Consider the following 24910-nt stretch of genomic DNA (forward strand, 5'->3'; position numbering starts at 1 on the left):
CAGAACAGAAAATAGGAGGCACTGTGGAGAGAGAGAATGGGTCATTGACTGGTGTGACCTTTGTTGCAAAAAAAGAAAATGTTCACCTGGAATAAAAGGTGTTGACTTTCTTCCCCACTGATGATATGTTATTCTTAAAGGCATTAATATTATATTATGTGTTTATTTGTTCTTTTTTCTGCTTATATTATTTGACATGCTTACTGACTATTCCAGTTGAAATTTCTTCTGAAAAGAGGGTTACTGAGGGGATGTGAAGTGGAAAGCATTTAACAGGCTTTTTCTATGGACTTCAGTGCACTATGAAACAGTCCCCACTTTACTTTCCAATAATCAGCCTTAAGGTGCCTTTCAGAAGCATTTCGCAGAATAGTTACTTAGCATAGCAAATAATTATATTAGCAGAACCAATAACAGAGAACACACGTCATAGGATATTAAACAGGGTAAGCATTGAACATGTCGTATGATGTAAAGTATCCCTTTAATGTTAACCCAAAAACATTTCATAGTCTGGTATTAAACAAAGCACAACCTATAGCTTTGGTGATCCGGTATCATTTTCATCCACTTAGTTTTCATAAAATTGTAATGGTAGTGGAATCTAAATCAAAAGATTTGGGACAGGCCTCTGAGTGGCTCACCAGGTAAAGGCACCACCACTTGGTGTGTCCGCAAAGTTATTCAGTCAGAGGAGAGCAGGTTTGCCTCCCGGCTGTTATAAATTGTGGGTTCAGTGAGACAAACTACACACTCTTTATTAAGGGGAAAATCAAAAACTGCTGATGGCTTCTTTATTTGCTTATTCCACTCTCTAAACTCAGACTCTTGGCAGGGTCTTACTACTGTATATATTAATGTTCCCCAACTAACACTTCCTGGTGGAACTGAAACCCCAATACCAAAGGTTCCTACCTTATTAACTATACAATACAAGCAGACAGTCTTTGTTACTGATTTCACAAATAGCATTGGCTGCTGGTTAGGGAGGCAAATTTGGGAGACTTACCGAATGGTTCGATGCCCAGTGAGCTAAAGCTGACACCTGCAGAGCAGGTCTTTGGCCTCCAGGGCCATCATCCACTGTCGATCTTGGCGGTGCAACTGCTCTTCATTCAGTTGCCTGCCATAGGTTAATTTAATGTAGGCTAAATTTCCTTATATTAGTAAGTGCCAGTACCATATAACACAATACATGAGTAGTTGAAATTGTATTGCAATAATAATTGCAAACATTGAATATCAAGCAACCAGCAAAAAGAAAACAAAAATATTATCAGTAATTCATATTATCAGGAGTCTAAGCCAAATGCATGCTGTCAGTTTTTATTGAAGTTACAGTAACACTGAAATCAAATTTCAATTACAGAACAATGAAAAGTATTATACTTTTTAAAAGTACTGTGCATTTTATTGAAAATACAGTTCTATACATTGCATTGTATGCATTGCAAATGAACCATCTAGAAAATTTATAGTATCAGGAAATGTGTCTAATTTGAGGTCATTTTAATAAAAATTGACTTTATTATATTTTAATGTTAAAAAATGACATCAGGTTAAAGAAAGTTCTTGGCTTCTATTCCTTACTAAGTACATCTGTTACACTTCCTAGGTAATTTCATCTCAATCCAGTGTATTCAAGCTCAAAACATGTAACTGGCTGAAAGCATGTCAGTCAATGAGGGAAGCAGCTGATTGGTTAATGACAGGTTACTTCACTATTCAGATCTTTATCATTTCTCTCTATTGCTCTGTTTGGCTGACATCTTGTTGTTGACCTGTGTTGTTTTGCTTTGGTTCCTGGTTCTTGAGAAATCATGTGATATTGTGACCACAAAACATATTTCAATTGTGTTATTGAGGCAAAAGGCTCGTGCATTAACTCGCTGTGCACTACATTTTTTTTAATGTATGTTTTATTTCAGAATGTTCTGTTCATTGTAGCATTTCATTTCCACGCATTTAACAGTTAATAAACAGTTAAATGAAGGCTAGCCCCAGCTGTTTTTGTGATGAATTATTAAACAGCATTGAGCTGGGTCCTTTACTGTGTCTCAAAGCTCTCTTTTTTTGCTGTTACAGAGAACTCTCTTGCACGATGGCTCGCTAAGGACAGTGAGAAAATGTATCTTGAGATCACAAGATAAATGATCTCAGGATCGCTACATTTCAGACATAACACATTTTTATTTTAACTTTTGTCAATGTCCTCAATGAGCCACAAATACAGCACAAGATACAAAACCCAGACAACATTGTAAAAGATTACCTCTCAAATGTGTATTCCTTGTAACATTTTAAATCAAATAAAACAACACATAGAATACAGTAATATACAAGTAATAAACAAATCACTTTTTATTTTAGGAGACTGTGTGGTTCAGTGGTTAAAGAAAAGGGCTTGTAACCAGGAGGTCCCCGGTTCAAATCCCACCTCAGCTACTGACTCATTGTGTGACCCTGAGCAAGTCACTTGTGCTCCGTCTTTTGGGTGAGATGTAATTATAAGTAACTCTGCAGCTGATGCATAGTTCACACACCCTAGTCTCTGTAAGTCACCTTGGATAAAGGCATCTGCTAAATAAACAAATAATAATTATATTTTCTGATATAATTAATATGCACAGCTTCTATTTCTATCTACAATCTAATAAAATATGCTTGCTGTAATAAGATCAGGTTTAAACACTACCTTATGAATCCCTGCAAAAAAAAAACTCTTGGTGGTCACCTGTTCTTACAAGTCTGTAAACCCAAGAACAGTTTTTCCCCAATAAAAGTACATGACAAGGACACCTTGAATACGGTGCTACCTGTCTTAAACAGCCACAGCTTTTCAGTATCTTTGGTGAATCAGATTTCACTGTATTTAAAAACGTATTATAAATCATGTATGGGAAATCAATCAGTCAAAGTTTAGGATCTGTACACTATTCATTAAGTGGGATTTATAATAATTAAATATGTCATGTTCAGGGGGTCTCTTATTATTGCAGAAATAATGTTGAACTATTTGAGCACTGAGAACCGCTCAGCTTTGCCCAGATTACACACAATGATCTATTTTACAAAAAGACACGTTGTATATACTTATACTAAATGTACTTGCTCAAGAGTTCTTTTGTTTGTTTTTTAAACACAAACAGGCCAGGGACAACTGACTAGAATGGCCTTGAACACCAGTATTGTTGTGTATTCAGAGAAACTCATACAATGTTTGTTCCATGCAATATCGCTTTATTGTATTACAGCATCAAGCATAGTAATATTTCTTAATCTATTCAACATACAGAGGTCTTTCCTTGTTCCACAATACAACATCTGACTCGTCGGCGCACACCAGTTAGATTTATAACCTCGGAGTGAGCATGTATAGTACACATGCATGCAAGCTCACTCATTACCCATGGAACATATATATATATATATATATATATATATATATATATATATATATATATATATATATATATATATACAGTGCCCTCCATAAGCATTGGGACAGTGAAGTCAAAATTGCTATTTTTGCTGTACACTCAAGCAATATGAAAATACGATTAAAAGATGAATATGAGGCAAAAGTACAGAATGTCACCTTTTATTTCTGGTGGTTTCAAGACATACATGTTTTACCAACTAAGAATAACAGCACTTTCAGAGTTCCATCCCCCCATTTTATGTGAGCATAAGTATTGGGGCATTTGGCTCACAGGTGTTTCTGATTGATCAGGTGTTTCCTGTTGCATTGATTGTTCACACATAAAAGAGCTGTGAATGTGTAGTCTCAGTTCTATCCTTTGCTTTTGCCTTTGGAGTCTGCGCTTGGTGTCAGTAGGCATAATCCAACATTTTGACTAGGGAGCTGTCTATGAAAGAAAGGCAAGCGATTTGGATGCTAAAAGAAAAGAGGAACTCAATTAGAACCATAGCACAAAAGTTGGGCATAATCAAATCAACAGTTTGGAATGTCCTGAAAAAGAAAGAAACCACTGGTGTCTTCAGCAATCGGCAACAACCAGGTCAGCCAAGGAAAGCAACAGCAGTTGATGACCAGAAAAATGACCAGAGCTGTGAAAAACAACCCTAAAATAAGTGTCAGTGAAATCACCAACAACCTCCAGAATGCTGGGGTGAAAGTGTCACAATCTACTGTTCGCAGAAGACTTCGGCAGCAGAATTACAAAGGCTACACTGCGAGATTCAAACCTCTGATCAGCACCAAAAACAGAAAGGCCAGATTAGAATTTGCTAAAAAGTACAGAGATGAGCCAGTAGAGTTTTGGAACAGTTTTATGGACAAATGAGACGAAGATTAACCTTTATCAAAGTGATGGGAAGGCAAAAGTGTGGAGAAAAAAAGTAACTGCAGATGATCCAAAGCATACCACCTCATCTGTGAAGCGTGGTGGAGGTAGTGTCATGGCATGGGCATGCATGGCTGCCTCTGGAACGGGCTCACTCATCTTTATTGATGATGTAACGAATGATGGTGGCAGCAGAATGACTTCAGAAGTGTACAGAAGCATCTTGGCTACCAGTGTACAAGAAAATGCCACCAGACTCATTGGGCGGCGATTCACAATGCAACAGGACAATGACCCAAAACACACTGCCAACACAACCAAGGAGTTCATCAGGGGAAAAAAGTGGAAGGTTTTAGACTGGCCAAATCAATCTCCTGATTTAAATCCGATTGAACATGCACTTCACTTGCTGAAGAGGAGACTGAAGTCAGAAACTCCCCAATACAAGCAACAGCTGAAAATGGCTGAGTAAAGGCTTAGCAAAGCATCTCAAAGGATGATACCAGAGTTTGGTGATGTCAATGGGTCGCAGACTCACTGCTGTTATTGCATGCAAGGGATTTGCGACTAAATACTAGATTTTATACTTCTTATATTTGCTTTAAGTTGAATTGTCCCAATACTTATGCTCACATAAAATGGGGGATGGAACTCTGAAAGTGCTGTTATTCTTAGTTAGTAAAACATGTATGTCTTGAAACCAGAAATAAAAGGTGACATTCTGTACTTTTGCCTCATATTAATCTTTTACTCGTATTTTCATATTGCTTGAGTGTAAAGCAAAAATAGCAATTTTGACATCACTGTCCCAATACTTATGGAGGGCACTGTATAAGTATGGCTAGTAATAGATACATGGACATAATCATAATTTGAACACATTAGCGCGATTTACCATGTTAGATCCTATTCTTAAAGGCCCGTTTGGAACTGCAGACCAATGCAGTACCTTCACACAGCAGCTAGGGGTCTCTAGTAGTTCACTTTCTATAGACTGTCGTTGCTTCTTAATGCCTGCTTCATGTTTTTATACCTAAAATAGGTTACTGCAATGACAAACCTAATTTATATCAAAGATCACAACAGATGTAATGCTGCCAAATCCATCATTCTAGTTCTTAAAAGTAAGTTTACAATTAACCATACTTTCCCCATACCTATATACTATAGTATATCTAATACCAAACCTTCCTGAACTTGATCATGCTTGCCTATGCTTTACCAAGCTTTCACTATAATCTACATATTTTACTATACTTTTATAATTGATAATGCATTCACTTTTAAAAGGGAAATTTAGCATTATTTCCTTTAACCTTTCCTTTCCACTGGGTAAGAACATAATACAGTGATAACTTCCTAATGTGATCCTGTTTGTACACCTTCACTTGGATCACACAATAGGGTTGATTCATAAAGTGGTAGATATTGTACTAGCTAAATATAAAAGGGATTTTTTCATTACATATTAATTTCATTCAATTATCAGTGATTCTATTATACAGTTTCACAGTACTAAATAACTGTGACTTGAGACATTATATAACTTTACACTATATTTCAGTACCACAACATTTATAAAGTCAATTGTTGTATGACTAAATCAGTGTTCACAGAATTCGGTGTAAGAATCTGCTAAACAATATTCCTCTTCTCCAGTATTCTTTGATGACTGTGCTTAACGCTTCCATTATGTATAAGACCAACTCATTAATCAGCAATAAAAAATATGAATCTTGATTAAGGATGCCCAGCAATTAAGTTCAGGGGGCAAACAAGTCAGGAAGACTCCAGTCTGAACAAAGTCAGCTTGGCCACTCATAAAGTTAATTTGCTTCTTGATAAGTTGACTTGTCTTCAGACCATTTAAGGACATTAATAATAATCCAAAAGCCAATTCAACATAATGACAGGTCCCCAAGAAAAATGTACAGAATTGTATAAGTATTATGAAATTGCAGGAGCTTGTATGTATATTAAAGAACCCTCTTTTTCATATAGGGCATGCCTTCAGCAGCAGCGTCTGCAGCTCTGCCTAAGCTCCGGTGCAAGACTGTGTCCACTGCTGTCTGATTGGTGTCTTGGCTAGTGTGTGGCTGTGACAGTGCAGCGTTCCCTGAACTGCTGGGCGTTGGCACCGGCTGATTCACAGCTGTTGGCGGTCCCTTGGTTGAGGTTTCCGTCCCCCTGTGAGGCCACGCGGGGGGGTTCTTTAGAAAGAAAACTCCTCTATGAATTGATGGATTCATTTTGTCTTTTGAAGTGAGTAATATTCTTTTTTTTTAGTTAGGAGTTTAATTGCAATTCAGAGGCCATTTTTTAAGGCCCACAAGAGCTGGATGAATAGCATGTGGTGTCAGGACGGTGGTGTCAACAGCCAATCGACTAATATTTGAGTTTTTTTCAAATACACTAATTACTTCAAAGAAATACATTTTGTTATATGCAGTGCCAGAGGTTCTGCTACTAAAATAAAAAATACAGGGGAAATTGGTCAGCCTCGTTTAATTCATCTTTCTAAATACAATCTCAGAGCGGTATCCAATTTGACTATTCATATTATTGCATTTGTAAAGCAATCTCCAAAACCAAACAGTTAAAATGTGTTAAAATATAGTTATGCAGAACGGCCAGATTTACAAGTCTTGGTAGCCGGTGTTTCAACTTCCTGCTGGTACAATCAGCTGACAATCCCATGACAGGCTGGGCGTGGCGCATGCGCATTGACCCGTTTGTTGTAGAAGGAAGATGGCAGCCTCCTGAGTGAGAGCGCAGAGCTGGTGCCAAGATTACAAAAAAATAACAGTAATACACATTGGAGGGGGACAAAAACAAAGAAACAAATCCCGATTGAGATCAGCATTCCAGGTAAAGAAATCTAATTGAGTTGCACGAACATAACGGAAGAAGAGTCAGTCTGCTTAATGTCTAAGCAGCTGCAATTGCTGTAGGTTGGTGATGACAGTCTGGACTTAGCCCTGCTTACTGAGTAGTCTCGGGAGGCCTTTTTGATTTAGTGTCTGATGTGTTGAGAATTAATGCAGATGAAATAGATATGTATTCATATTTTTCAGGAATTTGGGTAACGTTTTAGATGCATGAGACAAAGTGATTTGGCAGGTTTCTGTGGACTTTCTCGTCTTGCTTAAGTTAGCTGACTAAACAAATCAAGTTCTGTGAGCTACTTATTTTGCACACTAACGTTTCAAAATATAGTAGAAATAGGCGGTCTAGCGGAAATGCTCGGTGTTAGGTTGCAGTGTTTTCTAAATTAAGATTTTAATTTTCAAAACAGCCAACTTAGAGGTACAAACCACGTAAAAACGTGATCACTACACGATTTCATTGAATACAACATGTTTTCATATTTTTTTTCTCATAGACAGTTATGTGACCATAACTATTAGATTTGTATCCTGAAGTACTGTATTGAGCTGTACACAAATCTGGAATAATAAGGATACTGTAGTGTAAGCCTTTTTTAACCGAATATGTAGCTCTGTTATAAATTGTCGGTGAACCATTACAATACACCAGCTATATGAACAGAATATAAAAAGTTTAACGATGCCTTAAGTTCAAATTTCTGACGTGACAACTTTACAATTAAGTACTTTTTACTGTGTGTTTTTAGGTATTGTAATACTAGGTTTTATTTTTTTCCGGTTTACCCGCATACGATAATTAAGTTTAATTATTATAAAATAAAAGATAAGGGGGGGGGGGGGGGGGGGGGGGATTTATTTAAACAGAATAATTAGGCTATATGTCAAAACAGAGAAAACATGGTGTCACTGTCTAAGAGAAAATCCTAAATGTCATCTAGTCAGGTACCCAACCAATTAGAACCTGGATAGGAAGCTGACAGTGGTTACATGCAGGAAGATCACCTTCTTTCCCCTTGGTGTTTAAAATCTTCTTTGTCATTGCTTTTGGATGGCAAGTGACTCTGTATCAAAGAATGCACACAACACTGATGTTTCATGAGGAACTGTCTCAAAAGTCATTCTGTATGCCGTTACTGTAAACTGTTGATTCCCAAGCTTCCATGAAGGAACTGGAGGTGTTTATCATTGAGGAAACTGCCATGCGTCTCTCCGAAACAATTTAACTGTGTTAAATCATTTTAGTTGTCCAGTAACATTTATTGACAGTGAGATGACCATGTTTTTAATACTGTCCAGTTAAAATTAAAATAGGCTAAGCCTTGCAATTCAAAAAGTACTGTGACCCACAGTGAGTTTTTTGTCAGTTTTTCGTTAAGTATATGTAAAGCTACAAAGCAGTATGTAATTCAGTAGGATAACATAATTCAGCAGGTTTATTAGGCTTTATGAAACAAAATGAGTTCATTCTATAGGGTGATGCAAAAAACATACAGTAGCTGTTTTCAGAGAGTTGATCCATTTACAGCACAAGCAGGCAAACCCAGTAGAGACGGCTCTGTGTTTGCAGCCATTTATGTTTTTATTTCAGTTCTAATCATTTTAGCTCTAAAGCTATATGTCCAAACATATCGACCTGTTGAATATTTTGAGCAGTGATGGTTTTTAAATCTTGTCTGCTTGATTTGAATTGATTTCCTGCGTTCCTACATTGTAAGTTTGTGTAAATTCTATTGGGTGTTTTCTGAAGAAGGTGTTAGTATTTTGATACTGATTTGTACTGTATCAGAGTAGCTACAGTAGTTGCTTTTAATTAGAGTTATAGTAGGGTAATTGTTAGTGGTGGAAGTACTTTATTTTACCATGCTGATGCTTAGTGACACATTTCTTTATTGTACATTATTATTAAACCTATTTTGAAATTGGTGGTTTTAGAATTAAAAAAAATAATAATAAAATAAAAAAAACATATCCCTGGTATTTACTATTTAGTTTTCTATTAATTTATTTTCTATGTAAAGTTAAATACACCACCATCACCATTGTAAAATTGCTGTTATTTCTTTGACATTAAGGGACCTATTATCACAGTGTTTTTCACTTGAGAAAAAAAAAACAAAAAAAAGAACATCTGTCCCTTAGTCCTATAATGAGCATAGAAGGACTCCAGTACAACCAACTAGCCCTAAAAATAGAGAATGGCTTTAATAGCCAGTAATAAATACTGTAGCTCCCATAGCACTGTTAGAGTGGAAACAGATATGTGTATTGTCTGGGTAGACAGCTTCTGTCATTTTGTCCACTGTCACACATCTGTTGCTTGTTATGATGCACTTGTGACCATAACTTTTCTTCTGGTGGTCATTTTTCTACAAACATGCCATTTTGAGGTCCCGGGAGCCTGCCTTGATGAACATTGTGCAGTCACTGCATTGAGGTACGAGACAGTTGCAAGGGCATCCACTAATCACTACTTATGAAGTTACGATTTTTATACTTTCTTATGATGTAGCTTTCATCTGTTTCTAATGGGTCACATGACACTTCATGTGAACAAACACATTGCTGACTATAGGATTTTTTAATTTCTGTTTCTAGTCTTCAGTTTTATATGTGATACAGTATCAGAGAATTTGAAGAACCTGACTTTTGCAAGTACAATCTCTACAAAGTTGATTTTGGCAAGAATTTTGTTAGAGATGTTATGCAGTATTCAATTGCTACTGCTTCAGCATTTGAGTGCCACATTGTTGGAAGAATTTGTTTTACACTTGACACATATCACATAATAGTAACAGCTAAGTAATTCATTAAGAGAATTGGGCCATTGATGCATGGTTGAAGAGTTAATTTGACATTAAGTTGAGTACGAAAGCCTGCAGGGTGAGAGGGTGGGGATCAATTGGACAAAGAATTGCATGGGTAACTGATTCACCCGGATTCTGTTGCTGAGGAGCGATAGTCTGCCAGTGACAGTAATGATCATTCTGCATACTCAAGGTACATTTTTTATTGATATAGAAAAATCCTACTGTACCTAACACTTTGAATGCCCTTAAACATAATAGTTGAAATAAAGGGTACTGCAGCGATTTTTTGAAACCTTTCATAACACAGTTTGCGCTTTGGAGTTTCCAAATTTCAGTAAACCTCATGTTATTAGTTTATGAAAACGTGTCTGTGGCCACTGTTTACTGTGAAGAAACGGCAATGGCAAGGAATAAAAAAAAGAAAAATAAATCAAATGCGGTGTCAGCGAATAAACAAAACAACATTTAACTTGAACTGATATTTGGCATCCTTTGTTTTGTAGTTAATTCACTGGGGTAAAGTAAGCCCTACACAACTTATTCTTTACTCCTGGGATATTCTTCTGTTTTAACTTGTTACATATTGTAAGGTCTTGCTCTAAAATAAAGCCCTTGCTTCTGTGCTGTCTCTGCCTGCGTTCAGAGCAATATGATGGCTTTTGTTAGTTTTTGAAAAACGAACGAGCGAATAGCTATTAAATTGAAAGCAATTAAACAGGCTATTAAAAGCTATTAAAAATTGAGCGAATATCCGAACATGAAAATCCTGTGTTCGTCCCAGCACTAATATATATATATATATATATATATATATATATATATATATATATATAATACTGATGCACAAAGGAAATGCAACACAGGTCTAATGGATTTCATAAAATATTTTAAACAGAAAATGTGAACAAACATACAGATCAAAGAATCATGATAAGTTTTCAGTATGAAACATGACACACTGTCAAAATGAAAACATTACAAAGTTAGTATCGGGTATGACCTCTCTGAGCAGTAACACAATCCTGGCAGCGTTGACGCATAGACCTGTTTTGTTATCCCAAGGAACGGTACTACTCAAACAATCAACTATTTAAAGTGTAAATAACATTATGTATGAGCTATTGATGTAAAACTTATTTTATTGTGTATCAGTGTGCATGTATCAGTGTGCATTATAAATTACGAGACCGAACTAAGGCAACTCTGTCTGTCCAGGGTATACGAGAAACACATGCAAGCAGTTTTACAGCAAGTGCAGCATAAACCAGTCTGTGTTGTTGCAGCTGGAACTACATATGGGAGAGATGTGTATTTAATTGTATTTAATTTGTAATCAGAGCTTGAATTTCATTTTTTTGTGCTGGGGGGATTTTTTCCCCCTGTGCTGCAGCCAATGGGGGAGATTAAAAAATTTAGGGGGGAATGGCAAAAGAAAAGGTACTTTTGCATATAAAAAACGATATATATTTTACTGCATCATCATTCACACTGGTGTTGCTTTAAAATAAGCTGCTCTCAGGAGACCTAACAGCTGTTCATCACTGTGAGACATTGCTTTTGCCATTGCCTGAGGTGAAGTTTTTGCATGCAGCAGAAGAAAAAGGTGCTTTTCTTTTTAACCAGCTCTCCATTTCTTTTTGTAACTCTTTACACTCAGCCTTATTTCCACCTGTTTTTCACTGTTTTCATTTATGTATGTTTAACTACTGGATAGTTTGTACTGCATGCATGTAACATATCAAATGAAAGGCCACCAAATTACCTTTCATATTATGTAAGTTGCAACAGGATCAGGTAGAGTGGTAGAGATGAGAATGTATGTGAAAAAAACCCAAAAAAACGCTTTTCCAAAAAAATCATTTTTATCACTGCTATATATATTGTAATCATAGCTTCTAAGCTTTCCAACGATACCGCCCCTTTCAGTCTAGCTGCTAACCTATGCTGTACACATGATGAGAGGCTTAACTTCAGGCGATCCTAGTTCCGGCTAGGAGTACCGCATACACACACTGAATACGTCTATGGAAAACCCAAAGTAATATGTGTGTAACCTTCAGTGCGCTGGCGCCGCAAAATGAATGGGGCTGAGTTTTAAGAGTTAAAGCGTAAGTCACTGCTTGCAAAACAACACCTAGATAGACTTAATATTGTCTTTTTTTTCAAAACTGTTTACTTACTGCAGTGTACTGAGCTTCTATAATCCTTAAAGATAGCGGCTGAGAATCACGTATCAGAGAATAAAGTCTTGCGGTACTTAAAATATCCAGCACTAATTTTATTTATTTATTTATTTTAACCAGAACTAATCAGAATGCGGCTCATAGTGCTTTCGTCACCGACACCCACTTCCTTAAAGATTATTGTAGTGTTTCAGGCATTCTAAATTGGGTGAAAAATACAGTAGCTTGATGTCTTCAAATATCTCTGCGGGATTTTCCCGCACTGAAAGTTGCAGATATGCGGGACCAACTTGGTAAATGCGGGATTCCCTCAATCCTGCGCTGAAATTCAAGCCCTGGTAATTTTATGAAAATGGTATATTTTTGTAATAATGCCCCTCGTTTGACTAGTCTGTATACAGTCAAACCTGCTCATGCGACCACCTTTATTTAGCGACCAACTGGCCTAAGCGACCACTTTAAATTCCTCCCAATGATGCTTGTGCTTTTATTTAACTGTATTAAGCCACCACCTGTCTAATGCTACCAACGACCACAATTCTCTTAACCAGCAACGGACTCAAACCTGTATTAAGCACCCTTACACAGGGCTGTTATAAGAAAAATATGGTTTTAAATGGTACGTCCTAAATTCAAAGGAATATGGTAACCATTTTAGCAGTCTTTTATCCATAATCAGTAAAACAACAGTGCTCTCTTGTAAAGGAAGAGAGAAAATGTGGAGAAACAAAAGGTCCTCTCTAGATGACAGAATTAAAGTTATTAAACTTGTAAAGACAGTAAGTGCCAGAAAAACTGCTGGAAAATTCGGCACTAGAAAGATGCAGATACAGCATTTTGAAACGGAAAGAAATAGGGCTTGAAGTTTTAAATTTTTATTTATGTTCACCTGACAGTATTTTGAGCTGATTTCAATATATTCATTAAACTGTTAATTACTAAACAAAGTCACTTCTTTTTACCTTGATGTCCTGATTGACCTGCTGATTTTGTTTCACCTTCTTCATTATTCGAACACAAGAGCAAGCAATGACATTAATCACTTTCCCTAGATTCTACTTTAACTTGCATTTCATTCTCGCACTTGCCTGGAAACTAGGTAGCTTCCAATGTGTCAGTTTCGTGTTGTGTTGTTCTTTCCCGCTAATTTAACAGAATGTTCTCATAATTAAGATGTGGTGGCTTAAGATTTAAAGGCAAACCATTAAAAGGAAAGTAAACACTGAAAATTTCAAGCCAGAGTATGAAAACTATGTGTGCGGTAATCGAAAAGATCTTATGCTTTTGCTGGCGTTGGTTTCAGGATGCAATGAATCAACACGTACCTGAAAGGCAGACACAGGCATTGAAATTTGCAAAGGATTTAAAACATTTTCTGTGACCTGAGACAGGCAAGCATTCATTACTTTCACAAAATAATTTGATTTGTAAATGCATTATCTAAATGAATGTTTTAAATTACATACTTCCTTTTGTTCCTATTATATCTTCTGGCTTTTACACTGTTGTGTAAGACATACATAAATACAGGAAAGCATGTCAGAGACAAACAGAAAATTAATAAGTTACGGGCCCTCTTTTAAGAGACCACCTGTGTTAAGAGGCCACTATTAGACTGATCACTTTGGTCCCCAGTTCATATCCCAGCTCAGCCACTGACTCATTGTGTGTCCCTGAGCAAGTCACTTCACCTCCTTGTGCTCCGTCTTTCGGGTGAGACATTGTTGTAAGTGACTGTGCAGCTGGTGCATAGTTCACACACCCTAGTCTCGTTTCTTGTAAAGCGCTTTGTGATGGTGGTTCACTGAGAAAGGCGCAATATAAAAATAAAGATTATTATTAAAAAGAAAAGTAAACACAGTGCAGTAAAATTGTTATTATTCTAGATTTGTAAATATACAAAAATTCTGTGGATGATGTCATGATTATTAGAATAGAATGTTCATTCCCAGAGGTTCCAAAGTTCCCAGTCTGAAGATAAACTCTCGTTCCTTTTGTTTCCGAGCAACATTTGTTCCATAGCACTGATTGATCACACAGACTGTGATGTCTTCAGCAATGTGATCATCACTGTTGAAGTGATGGGCTACTGGAAATGCAGAGGTTTTAATGCGAATGCTTCTTAAGTGTTCTACAAACCAGTCTGCTAAACGCCTTTTAGTTTCCCCAATATACAATTTATTGCATTTCTTGCAGATAATGCAGTAGACTGTTCCTTTAGAGGTACATGTAAAATGCTCATGAATGTTGAATGAAGATTTAATGCTTATCTCTGTTTCAAAATGAATGTATTTACAGGTATTACATTATGGTCTATTACATGGATATGTGCCTTTCAAAGGTTCCCCAGAAGGACGAATAGCACTGTTCACCACATATTCTCTTATATTATTGTCTCTTCTATATGACATCAAGGGGGGAGTCTTAAAAATAGGTGCTGTAGATGGGTCTTGTTGTAAAATTTGAGTTTCTTTGCACACATGTCTGTATCTTTCTGTTGGTAGGGTGGTAAGTGAGGACCAGAGGGATTCTATTATATGTGTTGTTATTATATAAGGCATTTTTTCTATTTTTTATTTGAAATGCGGGATTTAGCTTTGGTGATAATGTTGTCCGGAAAGCCACAATTTAATAAAAACACACACAATTCCTCACTTTTGGAGAAGAAATCTTGATCGTCGCTGCAGATACGACCGAGTCTTAACAGTTGTGAATAGGGAATAGAGTCACAGGGATCAGTTGAAAACAGATTTTTACAGCAATACAATGGAAACACACCTAGACTATGTCTTAGGTGCATTGATGACATCTTTGGAATTTCCACCAGCTCCAGTGAGGATTTAAAACAGTTCATTCAGTCAGGAACACATTTCCACCCAGCCCTGGATTTCACATGGAACATATCAGAAACGGGCAACAGTATATCTGTCTTAGACATTTCCACCACTGTTTTGAATTCTACCATTAACACCACTGTCTACTGTCTACTACAAACCATCTGATTCCCATTCTTATCTGCAGTATGTCTCCTCACACCCTAAGGCTTGCCGTGACTCGATTCCCTATTCACAACTGTTAAAACTCACTCTGCTGAAGACATCACAGTCTGTGTGATCAAGCAGTGCTATGGAACAAATGTTGCTTGGAAACAAAAGGAATGAGAGTTTATCTTTAAACTGGCGAGTTTGGAACCTCTGGGAATTAACATTCTATTCTAATAATCATGACACGATCCACAGAATTGTTGTATAATTACAAATCTTGAATAGTAACACGTTTTTTAAACAGCTGAAGGGCTTTAGCCCGAAATGTCTTCAAAATAAGAGAACTTTTTCTTTCATATGCCTTCATATGTGTACACTGCAGTCTTATATATAGATTTTTTATATATATATATATATATATATATATATATATATATATATATATATATATATATATATATTTTAATATACCCACCCCTTGTTATATTGCCCCTCGCTATACTGCAGATTCGGATATATCGCGGTCCTGGAGTTGGCTCCCCATTTTTACTGTCTAGCTGCGTATGCCTTAGCTGCAATATACATAGGCACTTAGAATTACTGTTTGTTTTATTTCGAACAGCACATCACAAACAACAATATACAAAACAATTAAAAACAAAGCATTAATATCGTACTGTTATCATATACACACGTATTGCACAATAACACAAAGCAAATTAAATATCTACTTGCTGAAGCGGTTTTTATTTTAGCCAACAAAGTGTTCACATGTGGCAGCAATGCACTAGCAAAAGCCACAAGGCAGTGACGTCAGCTCCCTAGCAACACGCCTCCTATGTTGTTGTTGGGAATGGATTATTTCAATTTATAAAATGGCTTGGATAAATTAAGTGCTGTGATTGGCTGAACAAGATCACATGGCCATGCAGTAATAACTGTCTTACCGCACAGCTATGACATCATAGACCAGCTTACTTACCTGATCTATTAATATTACTACGCCTTAATAGTAACAATTATCTAAACAGTGTTTCTGTAGGTAAAAATGTCAACATACAACTGAAACAGCATTTAAATCACTCAACAATCTGTTTTTTTTCTTCATCTCTGTCACTAAGAATTACAGAAAAATTGGCAAATATACTGCTGTATTTATTTAGTCAGAGATGAGAACAAAGAAAACTCCAAGGCAAGCAGTAGCAGTAACTACTGCTTGCAATCAAACAGTATGTTACAATCAAACAGTCTTCAGGGACTATTTTTTCTCAGTGGAAGGATAAATAATATATTTCGTATTTTTTCCTTAAAGGTAGTTTGTAATTACTTTCAGTACAAAAAATTAGCCTTTTTATAAGCGAAATAACCCACTCCAGGGCGTGTGGTAAGAATTGTCTTGCCACACACCCTGTCGTGGGTTATTTCTTACGCAGCGGTTTTGTGCATTTGAGAAAGGAGAGGAAGGCTCATGAAATTAATTGGAGACTGAAGTTGATGAGAAGCAATTACCCTCTCCTGTACGAATTAAAACCGTGTGCTGCTTTTTATACGAAAAATTATAAAAAAAACAGTCGTAAACAAATACATTTCAAGAATCACATTACAAGTAATAATACAATTAAGAGCAAGATAAATACAATGACTTTGGAGGATTTATACTGGACCCTGATGTACCTGATAAAATGAGGGAGTTTTTCTGTGGGTCTCTCGCTATGTCGTGGCCCTCGATATATAGTGGATTTATATTGGACCCCGACACCCGCGATATATCGAGTGGATGGTGTGTGTGTGTGTGTGTGTGTGTATGTATGTATGTATGTATGTGTGTGTGTGTAATATATATATATATATATATATATATATATATATATATATATATATATATACTGCTGTGCAATAGTCTTAGATATGTTGCATTTTTCTACTCTGATGCATTATGAGCATCAACAATTTACTCAAAACCTCCACTAGCGTTTTCTTCTATTATAACAACTTTGACTTGCATAAAGACTCGCATCACTTGATTTTCAAGGTGTGGTATCTGAAGCATAATCAGGACTGGAAGACCCAAAAAGCTGTCTAACAAGGATGAGCAATACTTAGATAATATCCTTAAGGAATAGAAAGAAGACAAGCGTTGAATTGACAACAGAGCTTGCAGAAGGCACAGGTGTCGTCGTCCATCCATCAACAGTCCAAAGCACCTTTGAACATTTTTCCGTAGTCCAATTTCTGTGTTCTTGTGCATATTTTAGCATTTTAGTCTTACTTGGATTTCAGGTATTCACCTCTTTATCCCCTAAGCTGTGATTTTTGAAGCCTCTAACCAGTGGTTCTCAAACTTTTATGTTCGCGGACCACCTGATTTATTTATTTTTAATCTTGGTGGACCACACTATAAACAGTATGGCTGACTGAAAAATAAGCACATAAAAAATCACTATAATACTAAGAATAACCGTAGACTTACATTTCTTTGTTTCAATGCGATGGGCGGGTCTGTTTCTGTGAGCAAAGTTATTTTAGAATTGGAATTTTAAAGAACGGTTCTAGTTTACTTTTCATTAACACAAATTTACCGAAAGGTTAAAAAAAAAAGGGGATTGTTTTATTTTTAAATTGATAATTACATCAGAAATTTATTTATGTGAATTAATAATCTGTGAAGTTATAATACATCCATGAGGTACCAGCACAGCTGGAGCTACGACTCTGCAGCTATAAACTTTATATAAAAAGGAATGTTTGGATGCTGCACGCTGATTGGCTGTTGAGGATTTTGTACCGTGCAGAATAGTACAGTGCACGGCAGAATTAATTTTTTGCCGAAGCAGTTCAATTAATAAAATGTCACTACACAACATATAAGACTTGCAATAAATATACATGTTGTTGTGAGAGGTCTTTTGAAGTTTTTAAAAATGAGCGACATTCCTTTCGTCACATTTGATCTTTTCAGAGGCATGACAGTGTGGGGGGGTGGTAATTGACTTAAAAACAGTTTGTCTAAAATCTAAACGGTCTGTTCCGATAATGTTATACTTCAGTGTGTAATTCTGCTGCCCAAGCGTAATCAATTTTGCTATGTTAGCCTCCATGCTGGTCTCAATCGCTCCATAAACAGTGCTGACATAAACCGCAATGATAGTCTGTTAGTGACCATGCCAATAATGTATTTTTGTATTAACTTCTCCGAATACCTAACCCTAAACCTAGACATTAAAAATCATCCGATGCCCTCAGGACACTTTCTAGTGGATATTCCTTTGTGCTGCACACTGACAGCAAGTCCTTCAGTTGCCTGCTCTGAGTATTTCGCCAAACATACCACAAAGCATTTGGGGATATTGGAGGATACACAAAAAATGTAGTTTGGTATTATAGCGTCCACACTACTGACAAACCTCACTGATGCGGTCTAATTAGAACCGGACTCGAGACTACCTCGTTCTTGAGTACGGTATTAAACGCTGTGTAGTGTGGATGCTAATCCGTATTTAGCACTTTTAAGCCGGTTTAAATGCAACTAATATGGTTTAGTGTGGACGGCCTAACATTGTGGGTTATGTCAGCTCTGTTTACGGAGTGATTGAGACCAGCATGGCGGCTTCATTCATTTTAATTAATTACAATAAATGGAAACGTTGAAAACCTCCAGTTTAATGTTTACAACAAATAATACAACCTTGTTTGAGGAACTATTTTTTTCTCCAAAGCAGAATATATATATATATATATATATATATATATATATATATATATATATATATATATATATATATATAATTTTGCTCTTGGGACTGAAGTCATTGCATTTTGTATCAAGCTCTTAATTGTACTGTAATTCTTGATGTATTTTTTGTATACAACTGTAAATTGCCCTGGGTAAGGGCATCTGCTAAGAAAAAATATATATATATATATATATATATATATATTATTATACACTTTGCTCACCCGTCATAACATGCCTCGTTATAGTGCGGAATCGGTTATAACTAGGGCCCTGTGAAAATCGCGATTTCACGGGCTGTGCGGAAATCGTGAAATTAGCCCAATACCGCGATTTTTACAATATTCTTAAATAAAAATAATTTCATAATTATTTGCATTTAATAGAAAAAAATCACATTAACGAAACTGTACAGCTCTGCTATGTGCCTGCGTGTAATATTTGCCGTGCACACAGTGCTGTGCAGTGATTGTAATGTGACTATATGCAATCTAAGCAGAACATTAAAATACTACACACTGTAAACAAGAAAATGGATGTCTCTAAAAAGGCTAAAAATGTGTCTGCAGCAGATCATGTAAAGCAGTGTCCAGCAGTTTTACACAGCGATGGAGGTAAGCTCTTGTTCTGTACGTCCTGCAACGTTACTGTAGATCACTACCGAAACTCGTCTGTTGACAAGCATTTAGATTCACCGAAAGAGAAAGGCGGAAATCCAGAGTTGTACTGCGACTGCTTTACCTGCAAAGAAACAAAAAATGGTAACTTGCATATTCTAGAAGTCCACTTATTAAATTTTGACCTTACAGAGGCGTTTGTTTGCGCAAATAACCCTTTTGAAAAGACAGAGTGTAGCAAATGGTGGAGCGATTCCTTCATCAGCCCAGCTTAGACGTGAATACTTACCTAAAGTTGCCGAGTATCACAAGCAGGAGATTATGGAATTGGTAAAACAGTCTGGTTGCTTGTCGGTGGTCACTGATGAGTCGACTGGTGCCCAAGATCAGTATGGGTTACACATTGTATTTGTTTTGCAAGACCTAAATGGTGAACATGCATCTGACCTACTGGAACTGAAAGCTGTTCTTGCAGATACACTTTACCTGCAGGCTGTTAATTACAAAACCGTTTCAGCTATTGTAAAGTGCTTGAATAACTTTGATGTTAATTTTGATGTCAGTGCATTTATCTGTATATTTGCTGTTTAAAAAAATATATATATATATAATCTGTACATGTAATTTATTTTATGTTTCCGTGCACATTCCATGAAATATGCTACTTTACCCATGACAATGCCGTGAATTTTAAAGAAAATTTCTGCGATTTTCACAGGACCTTAGTTATAACACGGTAGGGTAGTGGCTCCCATTTGCTCCATAATGCCATTGCAGTAGCCTTTTTATACTTGTTATAAGGCAGAACACAAATAGCACAGTCTTGTAACTATGGCTCCCCACTATAGCGTTATAAAGGGTGAGCACTGTATATATATGCTATATGTTAATGTAGCACAATGCACGCCTTGTCGTGTATGACTTTACAAGCTGCTGTGGTGAGTGCACGTGAGCGCAATACACGAAAAATTGGGTTTGCAATGGGATCTATAAACTATGCTGCTGCTTCACTCCCGTAATTATATAACCTTTCAACGGACCACCTGAAAGGAGCCAGCAGACCACAGATTGAGAACCACTGCTCTAAACAAAATTGTGTTCCTAAGTTTGCTTGTCTTTTGTGTTGTAGGTCTTGCTGGAAGATGAACATCCTCAAAGACAATAAAGACTTAGCCTGTTTCTACACCACAAAGCACTCCTGGAGGGGAAAGTAAGTGCCTGGTTTTCATGTAGTGTTGAATGTTAATATTGGCTTTCTAATAACATCAAAACTCCAGGGTGCCAGAGCTCATCCTTTATTAATAGGCAGTAAATCTTCTAGAAATGCTGTTGTCTTTATAACAGTAAATTTGAGTTAGTTTTTAGATGTTGGACTAAGCCTGTTTAGGAGGTCCTTCATCTTGAAAATTGTAAACATCTGTTTCTTGACAATAAAGACATTTTTGAAGCTCTGCTGCCTGTTGGGTTGCTAAATACAACCCAGGCTTTCTTTTTACATGTGTTTTATACTCTGTTACTAAAGACTGAAAATGTCAAGTAAACATTAAAATGTTGCTATTATCTGGGTCTATTTTGTGAGATTGGAGCTTTGGGACTTCCTCTTGAGTTGTAAGTTTTGCAGTTATACTACTGAGGCATACAGTACATCAGAGAGAAAGTTCTGCAGTGTCACCGTTCCATTAAAGAACGTATGATACTTGCATGGAAGAAACCTTTCCGTGCTTGTGCACTACTAAGCTTTTGCCTTGACATGGAAAAGTGACACTCTTATACGTTATACGTTGATGTACTGTGAGTTTTTAATCATGAAGTCTGTGCTTTTTGTAGTGCCCGTGCCCGTGTCAAACAGTTTTGAGCACAAATGGTTCTTTTTCCTGTGAGCTGTCTGCACAAAAAGAAAACGCACACAGATTGAATTTAACAATTTGGGTTTCCATGTAGGTAGACAATATATTTATAAACCATACATTTGTAAACATAATTTACTGTTAACTTGTACTTAATTGTTTAAGTATATCCTGTTTAAGTCATGAATGAACAAGTCTAACAGGAAATAGATTTTCAAAGCCAGTCCAAGTCTGTATCTAGTCCAGATCTAGTCCAAATACTGTAGTTGTAAAGTCTATTTGGTAACCTAAAAGTGTAGCTGGTTGGGGTTCCCTGTTACAGTTTGGTTTGTTTATTTACTAAGTAACTGCACAACTGTAGTTTGCTAACCACTTTTACAAAACCTGTACAAACAACTAGGCTTTGAAAAAAAAAAAAAAAAATACTCGAACTAGACATTTTGTCGGGGAATGCAGAATGCTCTACATTGCAATGATGAGCAACTGAATGTACATAATGTTAGATGTTTACATTTGAGAGACTTTATATAGATTCACAGTTCTTGAAATTTACAGTTGCGAAGGATTTACAGTTTTGTTATGGTGCATTGCTGGACGCTCGATTCAGGAAAAAAAAGGTATGCTGTTTTTAAGCATACACATTCTAATCCCTTTTCAAGGAAGCACATGTATTACTAGATTAAAAAGCAGAACTACCTATGTAGTGAGAATGTATTGCAGAAAAGTAAATTAAAACAGACATCGATGCTCTTCTCAAGATTTAGTTTCATTCACTATGTTATCTCTCTTGCTTGTTTCATAATGCAGGGAGCTGCTACTTGAACCATGTCTTAACTACTTGCTCAGTTTTTTTTTGTGTTTTTTTGGTGTAAGAATTTGAGAAACTAATTATCTACCTAGTGTGTGTTCATTTTAAGCTTTGGTGTTTTGGGGGCAATAACACCGAATTACAAAACAGCAACGGTCATTGAAATGTCTATATAAATTAGCAATTTATACACTGAAGACATGAAAATAGTTGTGTATTGCACCTTTGTGTTTTATAGTATTGCAATTTCAAGCATAGAATCAGATCTCCTTCTACCATATATGATCATAGAATATGTGATTATGTGTTAAAATTGTGTTTTTCTTTTTTTTTTACTAAGCTGTAAATTAAAAAAGGACATTTAAATATAGGTCTACATTATTTGAAGGACATTCACACGTGTGTGTGAAATAGCGGACAGTGAAGCATCGAAAAGAAATTCAATTGCAGCTGCTAAAGAAACGGTCTGAAAACCCTCTGCTGTTTTATTTTTATTTTTTGTGAAATGCCTAAATGATCCAAACACAGTGGAATGCAAACTGTGCAAGTGGCTCTTAACATATGAAGACACAACCACTTTTTCTGCAGTACTTGACAACTGTAAGTTCTTCTTCTTCTTCTTCTTCTTCTTCTTCTGGACTAATTGTTGTGCACACATTTCTTACCTCAGCATTAGGTAAATCTTAGAACACTTTGCTGCAGCTTTAGACAGCTTCCTTCTTTCTTTTTTAAATGTTTTTGAGTTGGCATGGGGCTCACAGATGGAAAAATCAATGACACTGCCAGTGAACACATGTCATTGAGAATTCCTGGAAGCACGGTCATATTGAGCTTCGTCTAACAGCGTCCTTCCCTCTGTTTGACCTTGATTAACCAATGATGCAGTCATCTTTCTCGTGGCATAGTGCTGGCAGGTGCACAGTAAAATGAATGGCAACAATAATACATTATGATAATTAGTCATTTTCTTGCAGGACGGAGATTAGACAGAATTAAATTGCAACTGAACGGGCCAGCTGACGCTGAGCAAGTTTGTGAATGGGTTGTAGATCAGATGTGCTGGTGCTGAGGGACACCGGCAGCAATGACGGGCGGGCATACAGGCAACTTTAGCCGTAATTTCTTTTTAAATTTGAGAGGCATTGCGGAAAGTGGCTTGGGCACTGCGGCAGTTGCCGCTGGTGCCATCGATTATTTCGCACCCTGATGTGCAATGAAGGACGGTAACAAATAAACATAATGATACAAATAAAAATGTGATTGAATACAAATGCTTGTAAGCATAGATGCTGTTTTAACACCAGCAGAATACGGTAACCTCAGTTTCATGCAACAGTTGTGACGGTGACCAAACGTGTGCGAGTGTTGCGTATAGATTTAGTATTTAATATCGTAAATAGCAGAACCCAACTCACTGCAATTTAAACTTGTTTTTACTGAAAAAAATAAGCGGTAATATGTAATCCTAACAGCTGTCTGTGTTACGCTGTCAGATCAGGACTTCACTCACACTGAGCATTGGAGCTGCAATATGCTGTTTCCCATGTTACACAATTAGAGGTGCCGTCACAAATTCCAGACACAGCACTTGCAAACTGTTTAAAATATAAACATGCTGAGTTAATTGCAGTCATCAGCTGCATAGATTAACCATTCAGCAGAATGAGGCAACAAACAAGTGAGTACAGACATTAAGGTAAGATCAATTTGTTTCTCCTGACTCAAACAACATGGAGTGGGAGTTCACTTTGTGTGTGGAGTTCATTATCCTATGAAGAAACCATTACAGATGATCTTCATCTTGGTTTAAGTTTGTGTTGGGCACAAACAAGCGAGGTAGCATGTAGTGACTTGCAATGCTCCATTTTTAATCTTTATTTATTTATTAATTGTATTTATTACATACATTACCTACATGTAGTTGTATGGTATTTGTACTGTAACAGAGTTGATTCAGCAAAAGTGAAGGAAAGGGGTTGACTTTTCATATGCCATAAGTTGACAATGCAATTTAACAGTATTTAGAACATTGTTTAATTTTCATTTCTTTCAATGCACTGTTTCCGTGTATTGATGGATCATGTACATGTATTAAGCTGTAGTGCGGGGTCAGATTCTGCAACATATGCTGTATGTAGCCTGTATGTGGGCAAGATCATCTGAAATGACTGGGTTTAAAAAATACTGAAAGTATTAATTCGGTTAATGACACTCATAAGAAAGCTATACATCTTGAACAGCAGGTCTGTTTTACGTGCTCAGAATCTATATAACCTTGAGAAAATGTTGATACTGAAAATCCACAAACTGCAATCTAGGTCAGTTTAGATTTGTTGACTGAGGAGAGCATTTACAGCCGAGTCTTAAGGAAATTCAGTTTCTGGACTTGTGAGTAAAGTCCATTGGCCGTGTATTAATGATACACGTACTGTAACTTGCTGGAAAGCTGCAGTCTGAATACTGTAACTATGCTGTGTGAGCAGAGCTGCTGCTGTGCCGTGCTGGAAAACTTGGCCCGAGTTTATGAAGACTAAGGTTTTTTTTTTTTTTCATTGTTGTTTTTTTCTTTGACCTGAGCAATGTTCTTTGTCTGCTCCTCACAGTGCATTTATCTTGCTGAGATCAAGAGTGTCTCCCAAAACATGTCCATTGTAGATATTCATTGACACTCTTGTAAGCATCCTGTGACACTGACAGGAAGCAACATTAAAAACACCTTTGATGTGAGTTACCACT

The 24910-nt window shown here is 36.6% G+C and overlaps 1 protein-coding gene across 3 annotated transcripts in view; it reads left to right on the forward strand.

Moving 5' to 3' along the window:
* Positions 1–6950: 6950 nt before the first annotated feature.
* LOC117400285 (dnaJ homolog subfamily C member 13) overlaps positions 6951–24910 on the forward strand; it is a 97243-nt gene continuing 79283 nt past the window's right edge. For all 3 annotated transcript variants that reach the window (XM_059022655.1, XM_034000010.3, XM_034000011.3), the window contains exons 1-2: positions 6951–7175; positions 20649–20729. In XM_059022655.1, the coding sequence (XP_058878638.1) occupies positions 20662–20729 (68 nt within the window). In that variant the 5' untranslated portion in view covers positions 6951–7175; positions 20649–20661. The remainder of the gene's footprint in view (positions 7176–20648; positions 20730–24910) is intronic.

The sequence above is a fragment of the Acipenser ruthenus genome, chromosome 4 (genome assembly GCF_902713425.1).
Source record: "Acipenser ruthenus chromosome 4, fAciRut3.2 maternal haplotype, whole genome shotgun sequence".
Taxonomy (NCBI): Eukaryota; Metazoa; Chordata; class Actinopteri; order Acipenseriformes; family Acipenseridae; genus Acipenser; species Acipenser ruthenus.